Genomic DNA, 16894 nt, shown 5'->3' with positions numbered 1-16894 from the left:
GAGCATATTTATGTTTTCCAGTTGTTACTAAGCCTCCTGTGAGTAGGAGTGCTTGGCTAGTCCAGTGGCCAGTGCCCGCTGGGTCGATGGAGTTGGTGACAGCTCCTCTGGCCTTCTCCCTGAGTTCTAAGCACCCGTCAATAAGCTGCAGCTTTCAGGACTGTAGAAGTTTATAAAGTAAAACCTCAGTTTAGAAAAAATGGGTGCTGTCATTTTCCACAGTTTTGGCTTTTGTGAGATGCTTGTTTCATATAAATAAACTGAAGATTTTATCAAATAATTTTGTATATCAAATAAATATTGCTGCTTACTCCATACAGTGTTTTATTTAAATAATCAAAACAAAACATGCTCTTCGGATTAGGGACTGCCTCCCTTTCCTGAGTTTTAGGAAATTTGGTGTATAAATACTGACAGACAGTAATATTTCTTCATTTTTCTGAACGATACCTCTTATTTAAAGATACTCGAGTTTTCAGCAATCACTGTTACTCCTCACCATAACACCCAGTGGTGATTATCTAGGTCAGGCTGAGGCTTGGCTTTTCTGAGCAGCATTTCTCACCGTCAGCTCCTCTCCTGCAGGCCCGAGGGACACTCAGAGGGCAGCATGGCACGTTGTGACAACCCCCTGAGAAGAGCAGAGTGAAAGCTATCGAATCATCGCTTCCTTGTAAAGCCCCCCCCTGCTAGGTTGGGTTGTGATTTCTCATACCACATTTGAATAAATTACCTGGAGAAGATTTGTGATGGGCACATCTGTGACGCTTCCATAGTTTATTGTAATGGGCTTTCCAGTAACATGGACCAAATGGAGGTGGATTTCTACTTTTTGTGAGAGTGTAAATTTATAAGAAACACTTGATCACAGACTCCGTTAACATGGAAAGGTGCTCCAAGTTGCAACGTTCTTCTTTCTTCCTCTCTGCCCCGGGTGGGTGGCTGGGTGATGAGTAGGGACTGGAGAAGGAGTAAGGTCAAACTTCCTTATGGCAGCAAAGCCATGATTTCCTACCCAGCCGCATTGGTCTGTAGTCTTATTGAATTTGTGTGATGCTGCTTAAGTGGCTAGATATTATTTTAAGTGCAGGCAGCTGGCTAGATGTCATTTTAAAGGTGACACGGTGGTCACTGCTGTCTGGGCTGTCGCCCTTAAAGCTTTACAGCTCTGAATAGCACGTGTGAAAATATGTGTAATATAAAGTACTCCTGCCTTACTGAACTGTGCGTGTGTAAAAGTCTGTTTTTACATAGCGGCTGGAGACGATTGCTTTGACCTGAGGGGCTGACCCACAGCCCCGGCCACACCTTCTCCAGAGGAGGCATTTTCAGGTTCAGGGACCGGGCACAGCTCGGTGGTCAGGGGCCCCTGGCACGACAGCTGCAGCCACACCTTGCTGCAGAAACCTGAGTTTGCTTTACCGGGTACAAGCCCTGTTCAGGTGATCCCACTCAGGGACCATGCCTGTTCAGAGTTGTGGCGGCTCCGTGTCAGCACAGCACCTTACGGTTGACGGCAGTGGCATGCCGATTTGTCATAAATATTAAACGTTAAATATGACAGGTTGGAGCTGAATGTCCAAACTGTAAGGATAGTTATTAGGATAGTAAATAATAGGCAAAATCCTAGCCCTGGGGGCAGAGAATTCATTGAAATCAATTTTCAGAGGGCAAAATCGAGACATTTCCATTGACTTTTGGCTCAAGGGTGTGAAAATGTAAAATCGTTTCATTTTAAACCATTTTTTAAACTTTTAAACAAATATATTAAAATGCTTTTTAATTTTTTAGTTATATCCTCAAAACAAAGCTTTAAATATTCAGCAGAATGCTAGTAGTTTAGTTCTAGAACCTGGCTAAAATTAATAAGGCACCTAGGAAATCTAATTTTTTAAAAGCTGTGTCTAAAAGTCTTTGCTTTTCATAAAGATTAAAATTGAGTTTTACTATAGCCTCTATTTACAACAACAACAAAAAAGTAGTATTTCCTTATTTCCAATTTTATTTTGTAATCAGAAAGCCAGCCTATTGGCAACCCCTCTCTCTCCTTGAAGAGGGGTTTGGGGTTCCGGTTGACCCCCCAAACCCATGGAGCAGGCTCAGCCTGTGCTGTGGCCCCCTGTCCAGCCCTGTTGTCTTGCTGTTGTCTTCTCCGCACTCCCAGTGCAGACTGCTCTCTCTGTCCAGCAGCCTCAGGTGGGCCCTGGAAGAGAGAACACAGGGACGCTGGCGTGAATTAACTGCCCATGGCAAGGGGGTGACGAGGCACTTCTTGTCTCCCGTTGCTTTGTGGTTTGGTAAATCGTGTATATTTTCATGTTGTTTTTGCTCCGGTCCCAGGATGCTATTCTGAAAATAGTCAACGAGGCCGGTTCCTAATACAGTGAGCTTAATAGCATGGCATCAGGGGTCTGTGTGCTGTGCGGTCACCCACCCAGGGTGGCAGATGGACTTACTTTGGAACATGCACTCCTCCCTTTTCGGGCTGTTTTGCCATTTGGTGCATCGACGCCTGATTCTGTCTGTTCGTGTTTTTACTCGCTGTAGTGAATCCATTTGAAAAGACAGTACAGAGGGTCCCAGAGGGCAGTTTTTCCTGCTGTTTTTGGAAGGCTCACCCACTCAGCCTGGCCCGGGACAGCCTGCCCCAGAGTGTGCCAGCTTGCAGCCCCAAGTGTCCTCTTCTGGTCCAGGCTCGTCCAGGGTCCTTGGAGGTCCCTGCGACTTAGAGATGGACAGGGCTGGGGGTGAGGCTTGGTCAGTCTAAGTGGGCAAGTGCAGAGAACAGCCATCCTTGTTCTGCTCTTGAGATTTTCTGCCCTCTGTCCTTCCGGTTCATGAGTCCCGTTCCTGAGACCCTCTGGTTGTTGAGCTGCTGAAACAGCAGAGGGTTAGTAACAGAAGACCAGGGCTTCCCCTGACTCCTCTCACCTGCCATCCCGGAGCCCTGGGCCTGAGCCCTCGTTGCAGCTTTGACCCACCCTTCCTGGGTCTTCTCACACATGCACCAGGCCCGTCCCAGCTTTAAGACCCTTGATTGTGATTTTTAATCTCTCTGTTGCATATCTGAAGCCTCACATGGTTTTCAGTTATTTTTTTTCCTTCATTTCTTAGGCTCTTGAAGAAAGGAAGCCAGAGGACACAGCAGCCGTGCCCTCCTGTGCTGCAGAAACTGAAGGAGGTACACCTGCCCTCCTCCACCTGGGTGGAAGTGCCTCAGGAGCACGAATTAAGTAGCAGTTGAAGTGCACGGGGAGGTAGAGCAGGCGCCAAGGGGCTCAGAGGCAAAAGCAGGGGCTGTGGGGTACGCAAGGCCTCTGGGACTGCTTGTGGCAGCTTTTTCTATAGCATCTGCTGAATGCTGTCCGCCCGCCCTCGGCCAGGCCCTCCCGCCCTCGGCCAGGTCCTCCCGTACACCTGTCTTCAGGGCACGCTCCTGACTCACGGAGCTGAGTCTCCAGTGCCCCTTCTGTCCATTCATCTGGTCCCTCGGTCAGCCGTTGGTTCTTTGGCTCATTTGACCTTTGTGGCTTGTAAAGAGAGTGTTTGGGAAGCTATGAAGGTGAATTTGGGGAAACCACTGGCATGTCGTGAGGGGCCGAGGCTGGGCGTTCCTCAGGTTACACGGCGTCCTGCCCAGCTCAGAGTTGTCCAGCGTGGCAGCTGAAGGCCTGATGAGTGTGCAGAGGCTGAGTGTGCAGCTTGGTCGTGGTGTGAGTTCACGACGAGAACGTATTCTCTGTAGCACTGTGTCACTGTTCTTTGTCATACCACGTGGAAACTTTTTTTTTTTTAAACTTTTAAATGGTGTGGTATAACATGTATACAAAGCAAGGAAAGGAAAAAGCAATAATTTTCAAGGCGTGCTTCAACAAGTGTTACAGGACAGATCCCAGAGTTTGTCATGGGCTACCAGTACATCCTCTCAGACCTTTCCTTCTAGCTGCTTCCTTCTTGGAGGCTGCAAGGAATATATATATTTTTGTCATCACATTTTTGTGTGTGTGTGTGTGAAAAATAACATATATACAAAAGCTATAAATTTCAGAGCAGTATGCAACAATTAGTTATAGAACAGCTTTCACAGTTTGGTGTGGATTACAATTCCTCAGTTTTCCACCTGGAATCGTTTAGGTGCCACACTTACGCACAGCACCCGGCTTCATTTGCAGGAGCATCGTATTTCCTCGTTTTCTTCCGTCTGGCAGTGTGGGCATGTGGTCCTTCATTTAAAGTTATTTCCCCCTCAAAGTCTGTCCTGTTAGGAAGTCCTACTAGTAAACATGAGACTTTATTCTTGGGAGCACTGTACACTGTTCCTGCATTTTTCTTATAACTTGTCTGGAATGAATCCTGATTCCTGCCCCTTTACTCCCCCCACCCTCCCAAAACCCCCCCCAAAAAACCCCCAAAAAACCCTATTAGAGTTGTAAGTGTCTGACTGGTTCTCTAGGGCAGTTGGAGCAAAGGTTTTGTTTGTTGAAATACATTTCATCTTGCTGTCAATTACTCTCCTTTTGCTTTATATTTTAGTACATTTTATTGATTTTTGCGTTTTAAAATATGAGAGGGTAGGGCTATATTTATTTGGGGGCTGTTATGTAATTTATTAATTAATTTTAGGCTAGCGTAGGGGATGACAGACTCTGTGGTTGTTGGAGGGTCTGGTCCCGTGGGCCAGGCCACTGCTCGACTGGGGAGGGAGGGCGCAGGGCAAGCCCCCATTCCCCGTAGGTTAGCACCTGCTGCCTGCCTCTGACTGGCAGCACAGAACAGTTGCTTTCCAGGTATTTATCAGGGAGTGTAATCCCCTGTACCCATCGAAAAGCAGCCTTGGAAAAGGAATGTTTGTTGTGAGTCGCTGGAAGCCTGCAGGCCTGTCCACGCTGCGTGTGCTCCTGGGTTTCGCTTGACCAGTGAAGGCTCCCGCCTGGATGGCATGTCCTTGGGGCGCCGGTGCAGTGGCCTCTGCCCCCAGCCCCCACGGGTGACGCTGTTGGCCATGTGGCGGAGGCCGCAGCGCACCCTGGGCGCCAGAGGAGGTGCTGGGCTGCACCCCGCTTTCCCCTGGAAGACCTGTAGGAGAGACCCCCTTCCGGTCTTGGACCGGGAATAGCCGGCTTCCCCTGTGCTCCTCGCCGGCTTTTCCTGCCGCGAGCGTCACTTAGCAGGTTTCTTGCCTCTAGCTGGCGGATAAAAAACGTAGAAGATTCAGCCCTGCCAGTTGCAAATGTCTAGGGCTCTTTTCACTGTGTTTTTGGGTTATCCTTATTTCTTATTTAAGCCTCCTGTCTTGTTTGTCCTTTTTTAAAAGAAAAAAAACAACTTCTGATTTTTATTTTGTCATCTTGTCTAGTTTGCCTCCTTTGTAATCCACCTCCATTCCAGTGCAGAACCAGCTGAGCCCTGAATCGCTCATCCCGAGGTCTTCCCCTTCCTGGGCTCGCCGCTTGGCTGAGGCAGAGAGGACAGCGCTCTCAGCCAGCGTGACGAGCGCTCCGGCAGCCTCGTGCGCACCGCGCCCTGGGAGCTCTGCGGGGGTGGGCGCGGGTGGTGAGGGGAGCTTCCAGGAGAAGAGACCCTGGAGCTGTGACCGGGTGGGGGGAAGGGAGTTCCAGATGGGGGGGGCGCGTGCAGCCCCGGCTCCAGGACAGGTTGGCGCACTGAGGGCTAATACGGGCGCTGCGCAGCCCTGGAGCCCCGCTGCATGCTCGGGGGTCGAGGAAGTGCCGGGAACATAGTGGGGGTGCTTAGCGGATGGTGGGGGCGGCGTACGTGAGGCAGGGGCTAGAAGCCTGCCCGGGCAGCTCTGGAAGCTGTTTTAAGCAAATTGGATTATTATTTTAGAAAGGCCACTAGGGTGACGGTAGTGGAGGATGGGTGGTGGGGCCAGGCCGAAGGCAGGGGACCAGCCAGGGGCTGGAGAAAGCAATGCGGAAGGGGTCTGCGGCCCAGCTGTGCTTGCTTAGAGAGGCAGCGGTGCGCGGACACAGCTGGCCTGAGGGCGCAGGTCCGGTCTGGTTCTGCAGGGAGGGGAAGGATGACCCCTGCATTCCTGGAGTATGTCCCGGGGCCGAAGGCAGGTCTGGCAGTGGACGTCCTCGGGTTTAGGCAGGTTGGCTTGGATGGTTTCTGAGACGGTCGAGTTAAAACACCCGGCTGCTAACTGGACTGAGGTGGCTCAGCTGTTCAGCAAAAAGATTGGGACAGAGACCCAAGCCCTCCAACTTCCAGTAATTAGTGAGTGTGTTTTGTGGCCCTCCTAACAGTGCTTTCGTTTGCGTGTGCCCTCGAGGAGATGTGGGAGCCTGCCCGCATGGTCCGGCAGTGGGCAGCGCTCAGCCGGAGCCAAAGGTGGCCTGTTCATTTTTGTTCATTCATTCATTCATGAGCCACGCGCAGGTTCAAGTGGAAGAACAAAAAAGTGTAAACATAAGCACTTCCTCTCTTTTTTCTTTAAACCCCAAAACAAACTTTCTTTTTGAGATCCACTGGGAAATTCTCCAATCAATAGAGTAGCCTTTTCTGTCCTTCCTGGGATAGGAGAGGGGGAAACTCTAAGTTTCCTGTATTTATAGTTGTAATTAGTTTAAAAATATAATAACTTTAGCCTGGAAATTAACTGCTATCTATGTTGGTATGAAAAAAGATTTTTTTATTGCCTATGAACCAGTTATTTTTCCAATAATGAATAATTGTAATTCTCTCAGAGTATCAGGAAGTTATTCCAAATGAATTAAATGGCCAAAAAAAATCATCTCACTTTTAATATTTTCAGATTAATAAGCTATTTATTAGTATTTATTAATCCACCAACTGTTCCTGTTTTGTCCCCTGCCTTATGTGATCTGCCTTACCCTAGGATTTCCTGAAGATTACAATCTTGGGAGATAGTCTGTGGCCAAATAAGTTAGCAGACAGTGTGTGCAAAGCTCCTGCCCTGGACAGTGAGTGCGTGTAATGTTTTATAGGTTCTACCGGGTCTCACAGAGCAGTGCCCTGTCGAGTTGTGCTTAACCCAGAGTCCTGTCTCTCTACTGATTATGGAAGGATCCCTTTCCCGCAGTTCCTAACACCTGATGGAACTAGCCTGTGGAACATACTTTGGAAAGATGCTGTTCTTCCTTACCCCCCCGGCCTCCCCGTCTGTGGGACTCATCTCCTCGCATTTCACTCGTGCCCGGGTTCTCTCCACCCCTTCCAGCCACAAGGCCCACGCTGAGAACAGCCAGGCGGGTGTTTTGCAGACCCTGTGTTGTCACCTCGAACATCAGCCCAGCCACGTCCCCGCCCCCTCCCGCCCCCCAGCCTCCGTCCTTTGGGAGCTGTGACCCAGCATCTGCTGAGCCACGTGACAAGTTGAGAACTATCGCCATCCCATTTACCACTATGGGAAGCCAGTTTTCTTTTTTATTATTTTGCAGTTTAAAAAACCCTCTGTGTGATTTCACTATCTCAAATTTTGTGCCACTTGTTCTTTGTTGACTTGTCCCCACAAATTATCTTCCAAATGTGACGTAACAAGGACATAAGGAGTTGAGTTGAAATAAGAGATCCATCACGAAGGACAGAGGGCCAGATCTTTTCCTCCCGGGTTGAGAAACAACTCCCGCCCGCCTCACAGGGGCGCCTCCTTTCAATCCGAGGCAGGAAGAGTCATGGGTCAGCACAGAAGGGCCTGCCTGAGCCGGCGGACATGGCCCTGCAGACGTCTCTACCCCTCCAGTCTATAAGCGTTTGTGTTCCCTGTGTGCCAGGCGTTGGTCTCGGCGCCGGGGAGAACGCTGCGGGCTGAGCGCGTCTCCTCATGGACACACCTGCTTGCTCCTGGGGAGGGAATTTCTGCAAGTGAGAAGTCAGTGTCTCCCGTGTTGTGGGCGTGGAAATGGCAGCGCAGGGTGGTTGCGTGACTTGCTCGAGGTGCCAGCGTGTGCCCAGGCGGTCAGAACTCAGGTTGGGTCTGTCCTCTTGGCCATCCTGCGCCAGACCACGTGCTCCCTCAGTAGAAGGCAGCCTCTTGTCCGTCCTCTCACTGCCGGTCTGGAGTTTCTCCAGCGTTTGTGTGGGGGAAAAAGCACAAACTTTGCTCTGGTGGACTAATCTGTCTCGTTGTCCTCAGGCCGGGGCGGTGGGAGCCCGGCATGCACAGGCGTGTCGATGACACACACCAGCCTCAGACAGGCTCTGCTCCGAGCCGCAGCTCTGCCGTGAGCGGGTTTTGAGCCTGATGAGTGTGGCTTAGCCGCGGAGAACGGTGGCAGGGAGAGGGGGTCATGTGCTACTTCGTAGTGAGGCTTCTATGAGAGATACATAGAGAGCACCTTGATAAGCGTCTAACAGGTAAGTGGGCCATTTTACAAATGATCTCTAATGATGAGTGCAAATCATAATGTGCTTGTAGCGGATTTGGAGGTGATGACCTTTGTGTTGAGATACCAGAGTGACGAGGTAAGCAGACTTTCCCCCAAAACATTCTTTCGACGAGGGTTCGGCCTTCTCTGTATGCTCGTGGTGAGTGGAGTGGGATGAGCTGAGTGCTGTGGTGAATTCCACTTATGTGAATATCTCCTATGTGAGATAATTGGGAAACAAGTGGTCTTTTATCCACACAGAATTTCCTTTCTAAGTTTTTTCATTTAAATAGCATAATTAGAAGGCTTTTTAGAAGAATTGTTGATTATGCTTCAAATGTCTTGACAAAACTCAGGTCTTTAAACTGAGGTGCTGGGGGATTTAGGACAGAAACAAGGCAGGCTGTCCTGTTCTCAGTTGGATAAACATTAAAATAGGGTATTTTGCCACTTTCAAAACAATTAAAAATTATACACAGAGAATGTACCTACCAGCCTTGGGAAGTGATTTGTAATTGCTTCTTTCTTTTCTTGGAGGGCTCAGACTTTTTGTATTTCCTTTAGAGACTGTTTTTACTGTTTTTACCAATCTGCTTTCTTCTCCTGATCACTTAAAGGCTTTGTGATTTAGGCCCAAGGATAAACACAGTTATCAATCAGATGTGATGCTCATTTTTTATACAATTAAAATAATATTAGTGTTTTCTCATACATGCATTCACATTCTCTACCTTACCTTTCCACTTTCTCACAGAATTAAAAAACCATCATATAAGCTGGAAAAAATCTTAGAGGTCATCTGGTCAACCCCAGTGTGGGTTTCAGTTCAGAATTCAGAGGTTGCTCAGAACTCAGGATGCTACAAATTCTGTTTCACATCTGGTGGGGTCAGATTGGCAGGCTGGGGTGGGGGAGACAAAACATTAAACTGAACTAAGGATTCTGATAGAGTTGAAGTGAACTTAGGTTGAAAATATAGCTAAGGAGTGTCTTTCATGAATTGAAATAGAATCTAATTTTGAAGTTTTAGGGACATAAAACTAGTCCTAATATAGAATTGAAGTTTGTTTTTGTCTTTGGAAGATGACTTTTGTTATCTTATTCAAGCAGTTGATTAAATCAGGAAAGTAGATCCTGGCAGGAATTTCAAAGAGAGTGATCAGAGCTTCTACTTAGTTGATAAGTATAACCAAATCTGTGGACCGACAGTATCTTTTTTTCCTTCAGTAATCTTCACTGTCTGAGATTTTTTTTGTGGGGGCACAGGAGATGTAAAAGTCTATATTATGTAAGTTTGTCAAGTATGGAGTTAACAAATGATTCCACAGTTACATTCCTAACAGCCAAAAAGTGCCAACAACCCAAATGTTCCTAAACTGAGGAATGGGTAAATAAAATGTGATATATCCATATGCTGGGATATTATTTGTCAATAAAAAGGAATGAAGTACTGATACATGCTACAGCGTGGGTGAACCTTAAAAACATTAGGTCAAGTGAAAGAAGTCAGTTATAAAAGACCACATGTTGTATGATCCCAGAATAAGCACATCTGTAGAGATGAACAGTGGGTTTAGTACTTGCCTAGTACTCAGGTTGGAGGGTAAGTGGGAAGTGACAGCTGACAGGTGAGAGGTTCCTTTTGGGGGTGATGAAATCTCCTAGAATTGACTGTGGTGGTGCTTACACACTCAGTGAATGCACTAAAACATTGAATTCTACACTGTAAATGGGTGAGTTTTATGGTGGGTGAATTATATCTCAATAAAGCAGTAATTAAACAATAGTGGAGGAACACACACCAGATAATGGTGGTTACATTGATATTTTTCTTAATCCTATTCAAGTTTTCTTTGCTGTTGTGGCTTAAAAAGGATGTTATAAATAACTTAAATGAAAAACTATATTCAAAAAAGATGCCTTCAGTTCTTTCTGCAACAATGCAGAGGGCAGACACAAAATGTGGTATTCTAAAAGAACATATTGTGAAGTTGTGTAAGCACAAGGATTTCTTCATGCAATGCTCCCCCCACCTGCTGTTCGTTAGAGACCAGTAGAACTTGTAGAATTGAACGGAATATTGAGATTCTTGGACTCAGTTTGATATTTCTATAAATAATTGTCTCGTTTCTCCCAGCCCATATTCGTACTGGGAAGACCAAATGATGGTTCTTAATTAGTATTCCCACTTTAAAAAAAAAAAAGAATAATTGAGACACTGAAGCAGAAGGTAAAAGTAGAATAGTCCATGAGTTAAGAACAACAGGTAGTTTCTCAACTTGGTTCCTTTTGCCATTTTCATTCTCTGGCAGTTGTAAATTGGACATGTACACCAGGATCAAAACATTAAAGCAGTACCTGGAAGCGAGGTGGTTTCCAGTGAAACACCATACATGGTTGAAAAAGCAGGTGTGGCTGCTGGGCGTAAGAGCTGGAGGGGAGGGAGAAAGCAGGAGGGAAAAGTCTGCAGTTCAGAAGTTGTGCTGAAGCAGTGCTAGCACTGGAAGTGCTCGAGCTCAGTAATTCACAAAGTAAACCACGTTCCCTCCACCATCCCAGTCCACAGCTTGCTTAGGGCGGACCCACCACATCGCATTAGCTGTTCGGGGCTCTGAACTCTGGGAAGAGGAGAGAAGCAGCACGCAGCACCAGTTACGGGCCAGGCCTTCTGTGTGCACCAGGCTACACGTGGTGACGTCAAGTCGGTTTGGACTGAGCCATCCCAAAACTCACAGCCCTTGGGGACAAAAGGGCTTGGGGAGACTTTGAATGATTTCTTTTGCGTCCCTGGGAACCTGGGGCTGCTCTAAGGAACTGTCTTAAGGATGTGTTTTTGTCATCTGTGGAGCAGACAGCTGAGACCACGGCCCTTTCCCAGGCAGGCTTCTGACCCTGCCCTGGAGGTCTGCCCCGTTTGTGGACTTGGCTGGGCCCAGCTTTGTGGTAGCCGTGACAGCCTGGCTGGCTCTGGTTAGGATTCTTCCTCCTTCCCAGGTGTGGGGATCAGACAGCACAGCCAAGTGGGAGTTAGAGGAGAATACTGAACGCTCTGTATTTAGGTGTGAGCCTTTTCTTTGCTTACCTCTAGGCTTTGTGATCCCCCTTTAGGAGACATTAAGACTTGTGGACAGAGAGAACTTGAAGGCAAATCTATTTGTTAACGAGACACCTGGTAGTAGCCTTACAGCAACGTACTTTTTAGGAGCAGTGTTTGCTGGTGCAGTGTCACTGGTGCACGTAAGTGTTAGAGATTATTTTTTGTTCCGTTGTAGTTTGGCAGTACAAACGTGCTCATCAGGCTGGGTAAGTCTGATTTCGAGGTGATCCTTACTTCTGGGTGGGTCTTGAAGGCAGGATTAACAGGCCTTTAAAACAGAATAGCTTGGAGTTACTGATATCATTATCCACTGAAGGTTGCTATAGCGATGAGTGGTTTGATTGCACTCGGCAATTGCTGGTGCTGTGGGTGGTGGAAACCAGATACTGCGAACTTTGCAGAAACTCTCTTGGAGCAATTTAATTAACCTCCACCAGAATGAATGCCAAATTATTTGAAAACTACGATATAGTTCTCTGGAGCCTTAAAGATACATTATTATCCTGAATCTGCACACAGTCATAAATATTTTTAGTAATTTTTTGGTAAAGACATTATAAATCTGTAATTTTTTCATTGATGAAATATATTTGATTCAAATTTTGAAGATTTCATTGTTTTAATATTGTTTGTGATATTTGTTTTAAAGTGAAACAAAATTTCAATAGAGTTTAAGGAAAAATGTTGGCCCTGGAGTGTGTAAAGATGGGCTCATGTGGCTTTTCGGGGGGAAAGGGCCGAAGGAGCTCGGAACCGTGCACAGTCCCAGGGGAAATGCATCTTTTTTTTTATCACAAACGGGAGCACCAGATGATACAGTGTCTACATCAGCAATGCTGAGTGAAATGTAAACTGTTCTTCTGCATGAATGCTGTGCAGAGCTCTTTAGAAAAGCAGTGTCATTTGTGCACCTGTGGTCTAACATGCAAGTAGAGGACTGTCCTGTCGTGGGCAAAATCACAATGTGTGTGACTGTCTTGAGGTCTATTAATATACATCTGTGGGAACTTTGGTCTTATTTTCTTCCCCTTCTTTTTGAAACCTTTGTTGTATTTTCCCTGCACCACTCAATTTCTAAAGTTTTGATACAAGTTTCAAAATGCGACAGAACAGGACCCTGTTGTGCATCTGTAGTGTGGCAAACACCATGCCGGGTGTCTGCATATCAGTTTTCTACATTTATGCAATGGGGGAAAAAGCTTTATTTTGACCTTGTTTTGGGGGACTGGAGCATTTAAATAGCAAGCATTTGAAGGGTGAATCCCATTTTGACTTTGCATTTCCAGCATTGCTAGTGCAAATGCTGCTTTGCTGCCACCTTCAGGCAGTGTGTGGGGTGTGCAGGCGAGGGGGGCTGGGGCCCTGTGTCTGCTAGGGCCTTGCCCCCCCACCCCCATTGAGCTCGGTTGATATGACCACACACTATTGAAGTTGTCACCTTTATATTTTTCATTGTAGACGCTAATATGCATTATAATGTGCATTATAAATTCACATTTATATACTATGTATATATATAATAATACATACTATATTACATACTATCTATATATATAATAATACTATGTATATATATAATAATACTATGTATATATATGATAGTATATATATAGTATATATATATAAAAGCAATATACTATCATGGAATGCAAATATATAATTACTGGTTTGATGTAAAGCAAATTCAAAGTTATTATTACAGAAATTTTGAAAACACATCACGACAAATGAGCTTGCTGGCTTCTCTGCTCCATCCTTGCCTTGTTAGTTTGTCGTGGGGAACCATCTAGAGCCACACTTTTTTCTAAGCAGAGCCGTGGATGAAAGCTCCTGAGGCTGTTGCCAGGCAGTAACAAGAACTGGGAATAAAGGCACTGAGTTTTGAGGCATTGTGTAACTTAAATAGACGGGAGTGGTTAAGGCAGAGGGGAATGGCTAGTTAATGCATCTACTGGGAAAACGAGTGGGGTTACCCTAAAACCAGCATCGGGGGGTGGGGAGCAGAGAAGCCAGAATTTGGGCTCCAGAGAAGCCCTGGGGTCCTACAATGTTTAATAAAAATTAATAAAAATTCAGGGTGTCCTTGCTAGGGCTGCCCAGCAGTTCGGTTTTTTCACCAGTCCCAAACCTGCTGCTGGCAGTTATTTAGACAACAGCGGCTCTCGTGTACAAGCTGACTGTTTGGGCAGAGAACCAGTCAGTCAAGCCACAGAGAAAAATAGCCCCTTAACGGACCTTCCTGTTCATCCCAGAACGTCCCGACAGCTCCTGTTTCCAGGAAAACCTGTATTCAGAGAGAGGCCGTGGGTGTGCATGGGGACCGTCGCTGCCCGGCCTGGCGCTGCCCGTGGGCTCGGAGCCCAGGGGCTCTGGTGTTCTCTTCTTTCAGCCCGTGTGAGGAGAAGCGAGAGCTCCCCTAGGAGGGGCTGTGTGCTTTGGAAAGCTCTTCTGAGACGTGTGAGATCTCTGGTATTTGAGGAGATGACAGGTGGGACTTCCCCAGGTGGGTCCAAGCCACGCCCATCGAGTCTGTGCCGTTTTGAAGAACGTTTGGTCACGAGCAGCCTCTGCTCCGAATTGGGGCTCTGTTTTATCCTGATGGTCGTTTCCCCCAGGATTCCCCCTGAGCTCTCCTGGGCTTGTTTCCTTCTTGGTCCACACGAATGACCCTGAGCGTGGGCAGCCAGGCCCTCAGACCCTCTGCTCTGCGGAGACCCTGCCCTCAGAAGCAGATCTAAAAACCCAGCGCAGTGCAGATGGCTCTCCGGCTGCTCATTTATGCTTGTCTAGTTTCTTTCTTTTTCTTCCTCTGCGTCTTCATTTGCTTTGGACAGAAACTCCCGTCAGCAGGTCCTGATGAGAATGATTCTTTTTGCAGAGATTAAGAATTTGGTGACTAGCAGATCCTCGCCTGAAAAGGAGGATGTAAAGGTAATGGTTTCCTCCCCCTTTCTTCTTTGTACTTTAATCCAGAGTTAAAGTAGAAATGAAGATATGGCGAAAATAAAAATAGAAAAAAATTGGGATGGTCCCCAATTGAATTTCGGTATAACTTGAAATTCAGTTTCCTTTATCAAATTTGCAATCTCTCCTCTATGAGCAAGCCTAGCTCTCTCTCCGGGCTGTGGCTGTAGATGAAGGATGATAGTGAATCTTCTAAAGCAAATTTGAGCTTGAAGATTGGTACGTTTGCCAACAGTGTGATCGCAAGGGTAAATCTGGGAGATATTCTTTGAAAATGAAATCAGCTATGAACAGCTGTCAGGTGGTTTTCAGCTTAGGACAGAGCCCTTCCTTATTTTTCGCTATTAAATAGTATTAATTAACCACAAGACTAGTTTTTTGTTTACATGTGGTAAGACACTTAATGCCTAATGGCTTTACTGATGTTTTCCAAAGTTGTTTGTCCAGTTTACAAGAATAAACAAACATTGTGTGTAGCATACGTGTAAGTTAAAAATAAAAACCCACCTGACTTTCTCTTTTTCAGTGTGTCGAAAGCCTAGTGGTTCAGCCAAATGAACATGAAGACCAGGACAGCTCAGATTTAGGTGTGTTACAAAATACTGCTTTCCCATGCACTCAGTGGCTGTCACTGACCCAGGGGAAAAGATGGGAAAATATACTAAAGCGAAATATTCCTACCTGGGCACCTACCTTTTCTGTTTCTTGAAATCCACCCAGAAGTAGTTTCCTTGCAACATCTGTTGTGACGCAGTGACTCTAGGGTTGGTCTCCATTTACAATCCGAAAAAACAAAACAAATCAAACCAAACAAACAAAACAATCAGAGCTTTTGCTGAGTGGTTTTAGGCAGAACCAGATGGTGGCTTGGACTTGGCACCATGACCTTGTATCCCCAGGCAGTGTGAGCGCTGCTCGCTTCTGTTCTGGGTCGAGTAGCAGGACCATCGGAGCAGAGGAAATGGCAGAACTGATGCTCTTAAGTTCTGCTTGGCCCCCAAGTCCCCATGCTCACCACTCTCCCAGTTTGATAGCTGGTGGGTCCCTTGGATCTGAGACCTCCTGGCCTTAGAAGAAGCTCCAGTGCTTGTCCTAGGGTTGGGTATGCAGTGGGTGTCCTCTCCCGGGAGGAGGCTGGAGCTTCTCTCTGCTCCCAGGTCACAGATCTGGGAAGGCACCTCCCAAGTCTTTCCCCATGAGATGTGCAGAGCCTGGTGACGCCGTGCTGGGTTTGAGGACACACACTGTACCAGCAGCAGGTGCCTCGGCTGGGCACGTGGTGGTCTGTGAAGAGCTTGGGGGCACACGGGTCTGGCTGACTCAGATCTGGTGAACGGGGAGAGGCACCCAGGCTTTTCCAGCTGGTTTCTCTAGGTTGGGTGAAGAAGATGCAACTCACGCACCTGGAAACACCCGGGTCGAGCAGCTTTAGGGAGGCGTGGGAGCGAGGTGGAGGTGGTGGCTCGTTGCTTAGGCTGCGGTGAAGTCAGGGGAAACCGAGACAACGCCCAGAGTGAGTGAGTGGCGAAGGTGGGTGGCCATTGAGCCTGGGGGAGCAGGGACCGCACGGGCCATTGGAGTGCTGTGGGCATGTCGGGCGGATGCACGATAGAGCAGGGAACACCTCAGAACCCCTGGCGGGCGACGGGGAGCCCTGCAGTGTCGGGTGACTGTCGCCGGTGGCTTGGCCACACACCGGGGTTCAGCCTCCCTAGGTGGGGTACGACTGAAATTGGACAGAAACTTAGACCTGCGCCGAGCAATCTGTGTGCCTTAAGTGTTTCTGCTACATGGGTAAGAATAGTAACTTTCTTCCAGAAGAAGAGGGGAAGAGGAGGGGAGATTAAAGCAGGTATTTCCACATAGATGGCTGCCGAGGGTCGCTGAAGCAGGACGGGACATCTGCAGGTGGCACCGCGTTCCCAGGGGTGGCAGCTTCAAAGCCGGTTGACTGGGCAGGGGAAAGCGGTGGGCTGCTGAAGTATTTAAATAGTGGGATTATTTTAATTTTGGGCTTTAAAAACTCCATTCTCAAAGTGGCATATGTGGGGACACAGCCATTCCGCTGGCCCCCGTGTTTCTCGGGAGGGTCATCGTGTCCGAGCGCCCCGTAGGGAGGCAGTGATGCACGTGTGTGACTTCAGGGCAGTGATTTGTGAACAGGGCTGTGGATAACAGTTTCTTGTACTACCATTTGTTATTTTATTACTTCAAATTTGGGGGATTAAAAAAAAAAAGCCCCTTGCCTTTATGCAAAATCAAATGATGATTTTAAATGGAACTATTGAGAGAGCTTCTGTCTGGTGTGTGAGGAAACGTGGGTGAAGGCATGTGGGGGTAGTTTTGAGTCCTTGCTGACTTGTGTCAGTCGAACTTGTGTGCTGTGCGTTCAGTGAGCGCCCACTGCGGCCCAGCAGGTGTCTGTGATGGAGGGCATGGCCTGTGTCAGCGCTGTCCGAGACGGTGGCCGGCAGCCACCTGT

The 16894-nt window shown here is 47.4% G+C and overlaps 1 protein-coding gene across 5 annotated transcripts in view; it reads left to right on the top strand.

The window, feature by feature from the left end:
- ARHGEF28 (Rho guanine nucleotide exchange factor 28) overlaps nt 1-16894 on the top strand; it is a 292104-nt gene that overhangs the window by 143504 nt on the left and 131706 nt on the right. For all 5 annotated transcript variants that reach the window (XR_013167187.1, XR_013167186.1, XM_077139472.1 and 2 more), the window contains exons 8-10: nt 3115-3181; nt 14327-14379; nt 14939-14999. Coding sequence is in view for 3 of the 5 variants with exons in the window: in XM_077139472.1 (XP_076995587.1) it covers nt 3115-3181; nt 14327-14379; nt 14939-14999 (181 nt within the window). In the remaining 2 variants the exon portion in view is untranslated. The remainder of the gene's footprint in view (nt 1-3114; nt 3182-14326; nt 14380-14938; nt 15000-16894) is intronic.

Source organism: Tamandua tetradactyla, chromosome 21, assembly GCF_023851605.1.
Source record: "Tamandua tetradactyla isolate mTamTet1 chromosome 21, mTamTet1.pri, whole genome shotgun sequence".
NCBI lineage: Eukaryota > Metazoa > Chordata > Mammalia > Pilosa > Myrmecophagidae > Tamandua > Tamandua tetradactyla.
The sequence above is the reverse complement of the archived record's forward strand: the minus strand, read 5'-3'. Positions and strand labels throughout refer to the sequence as shown.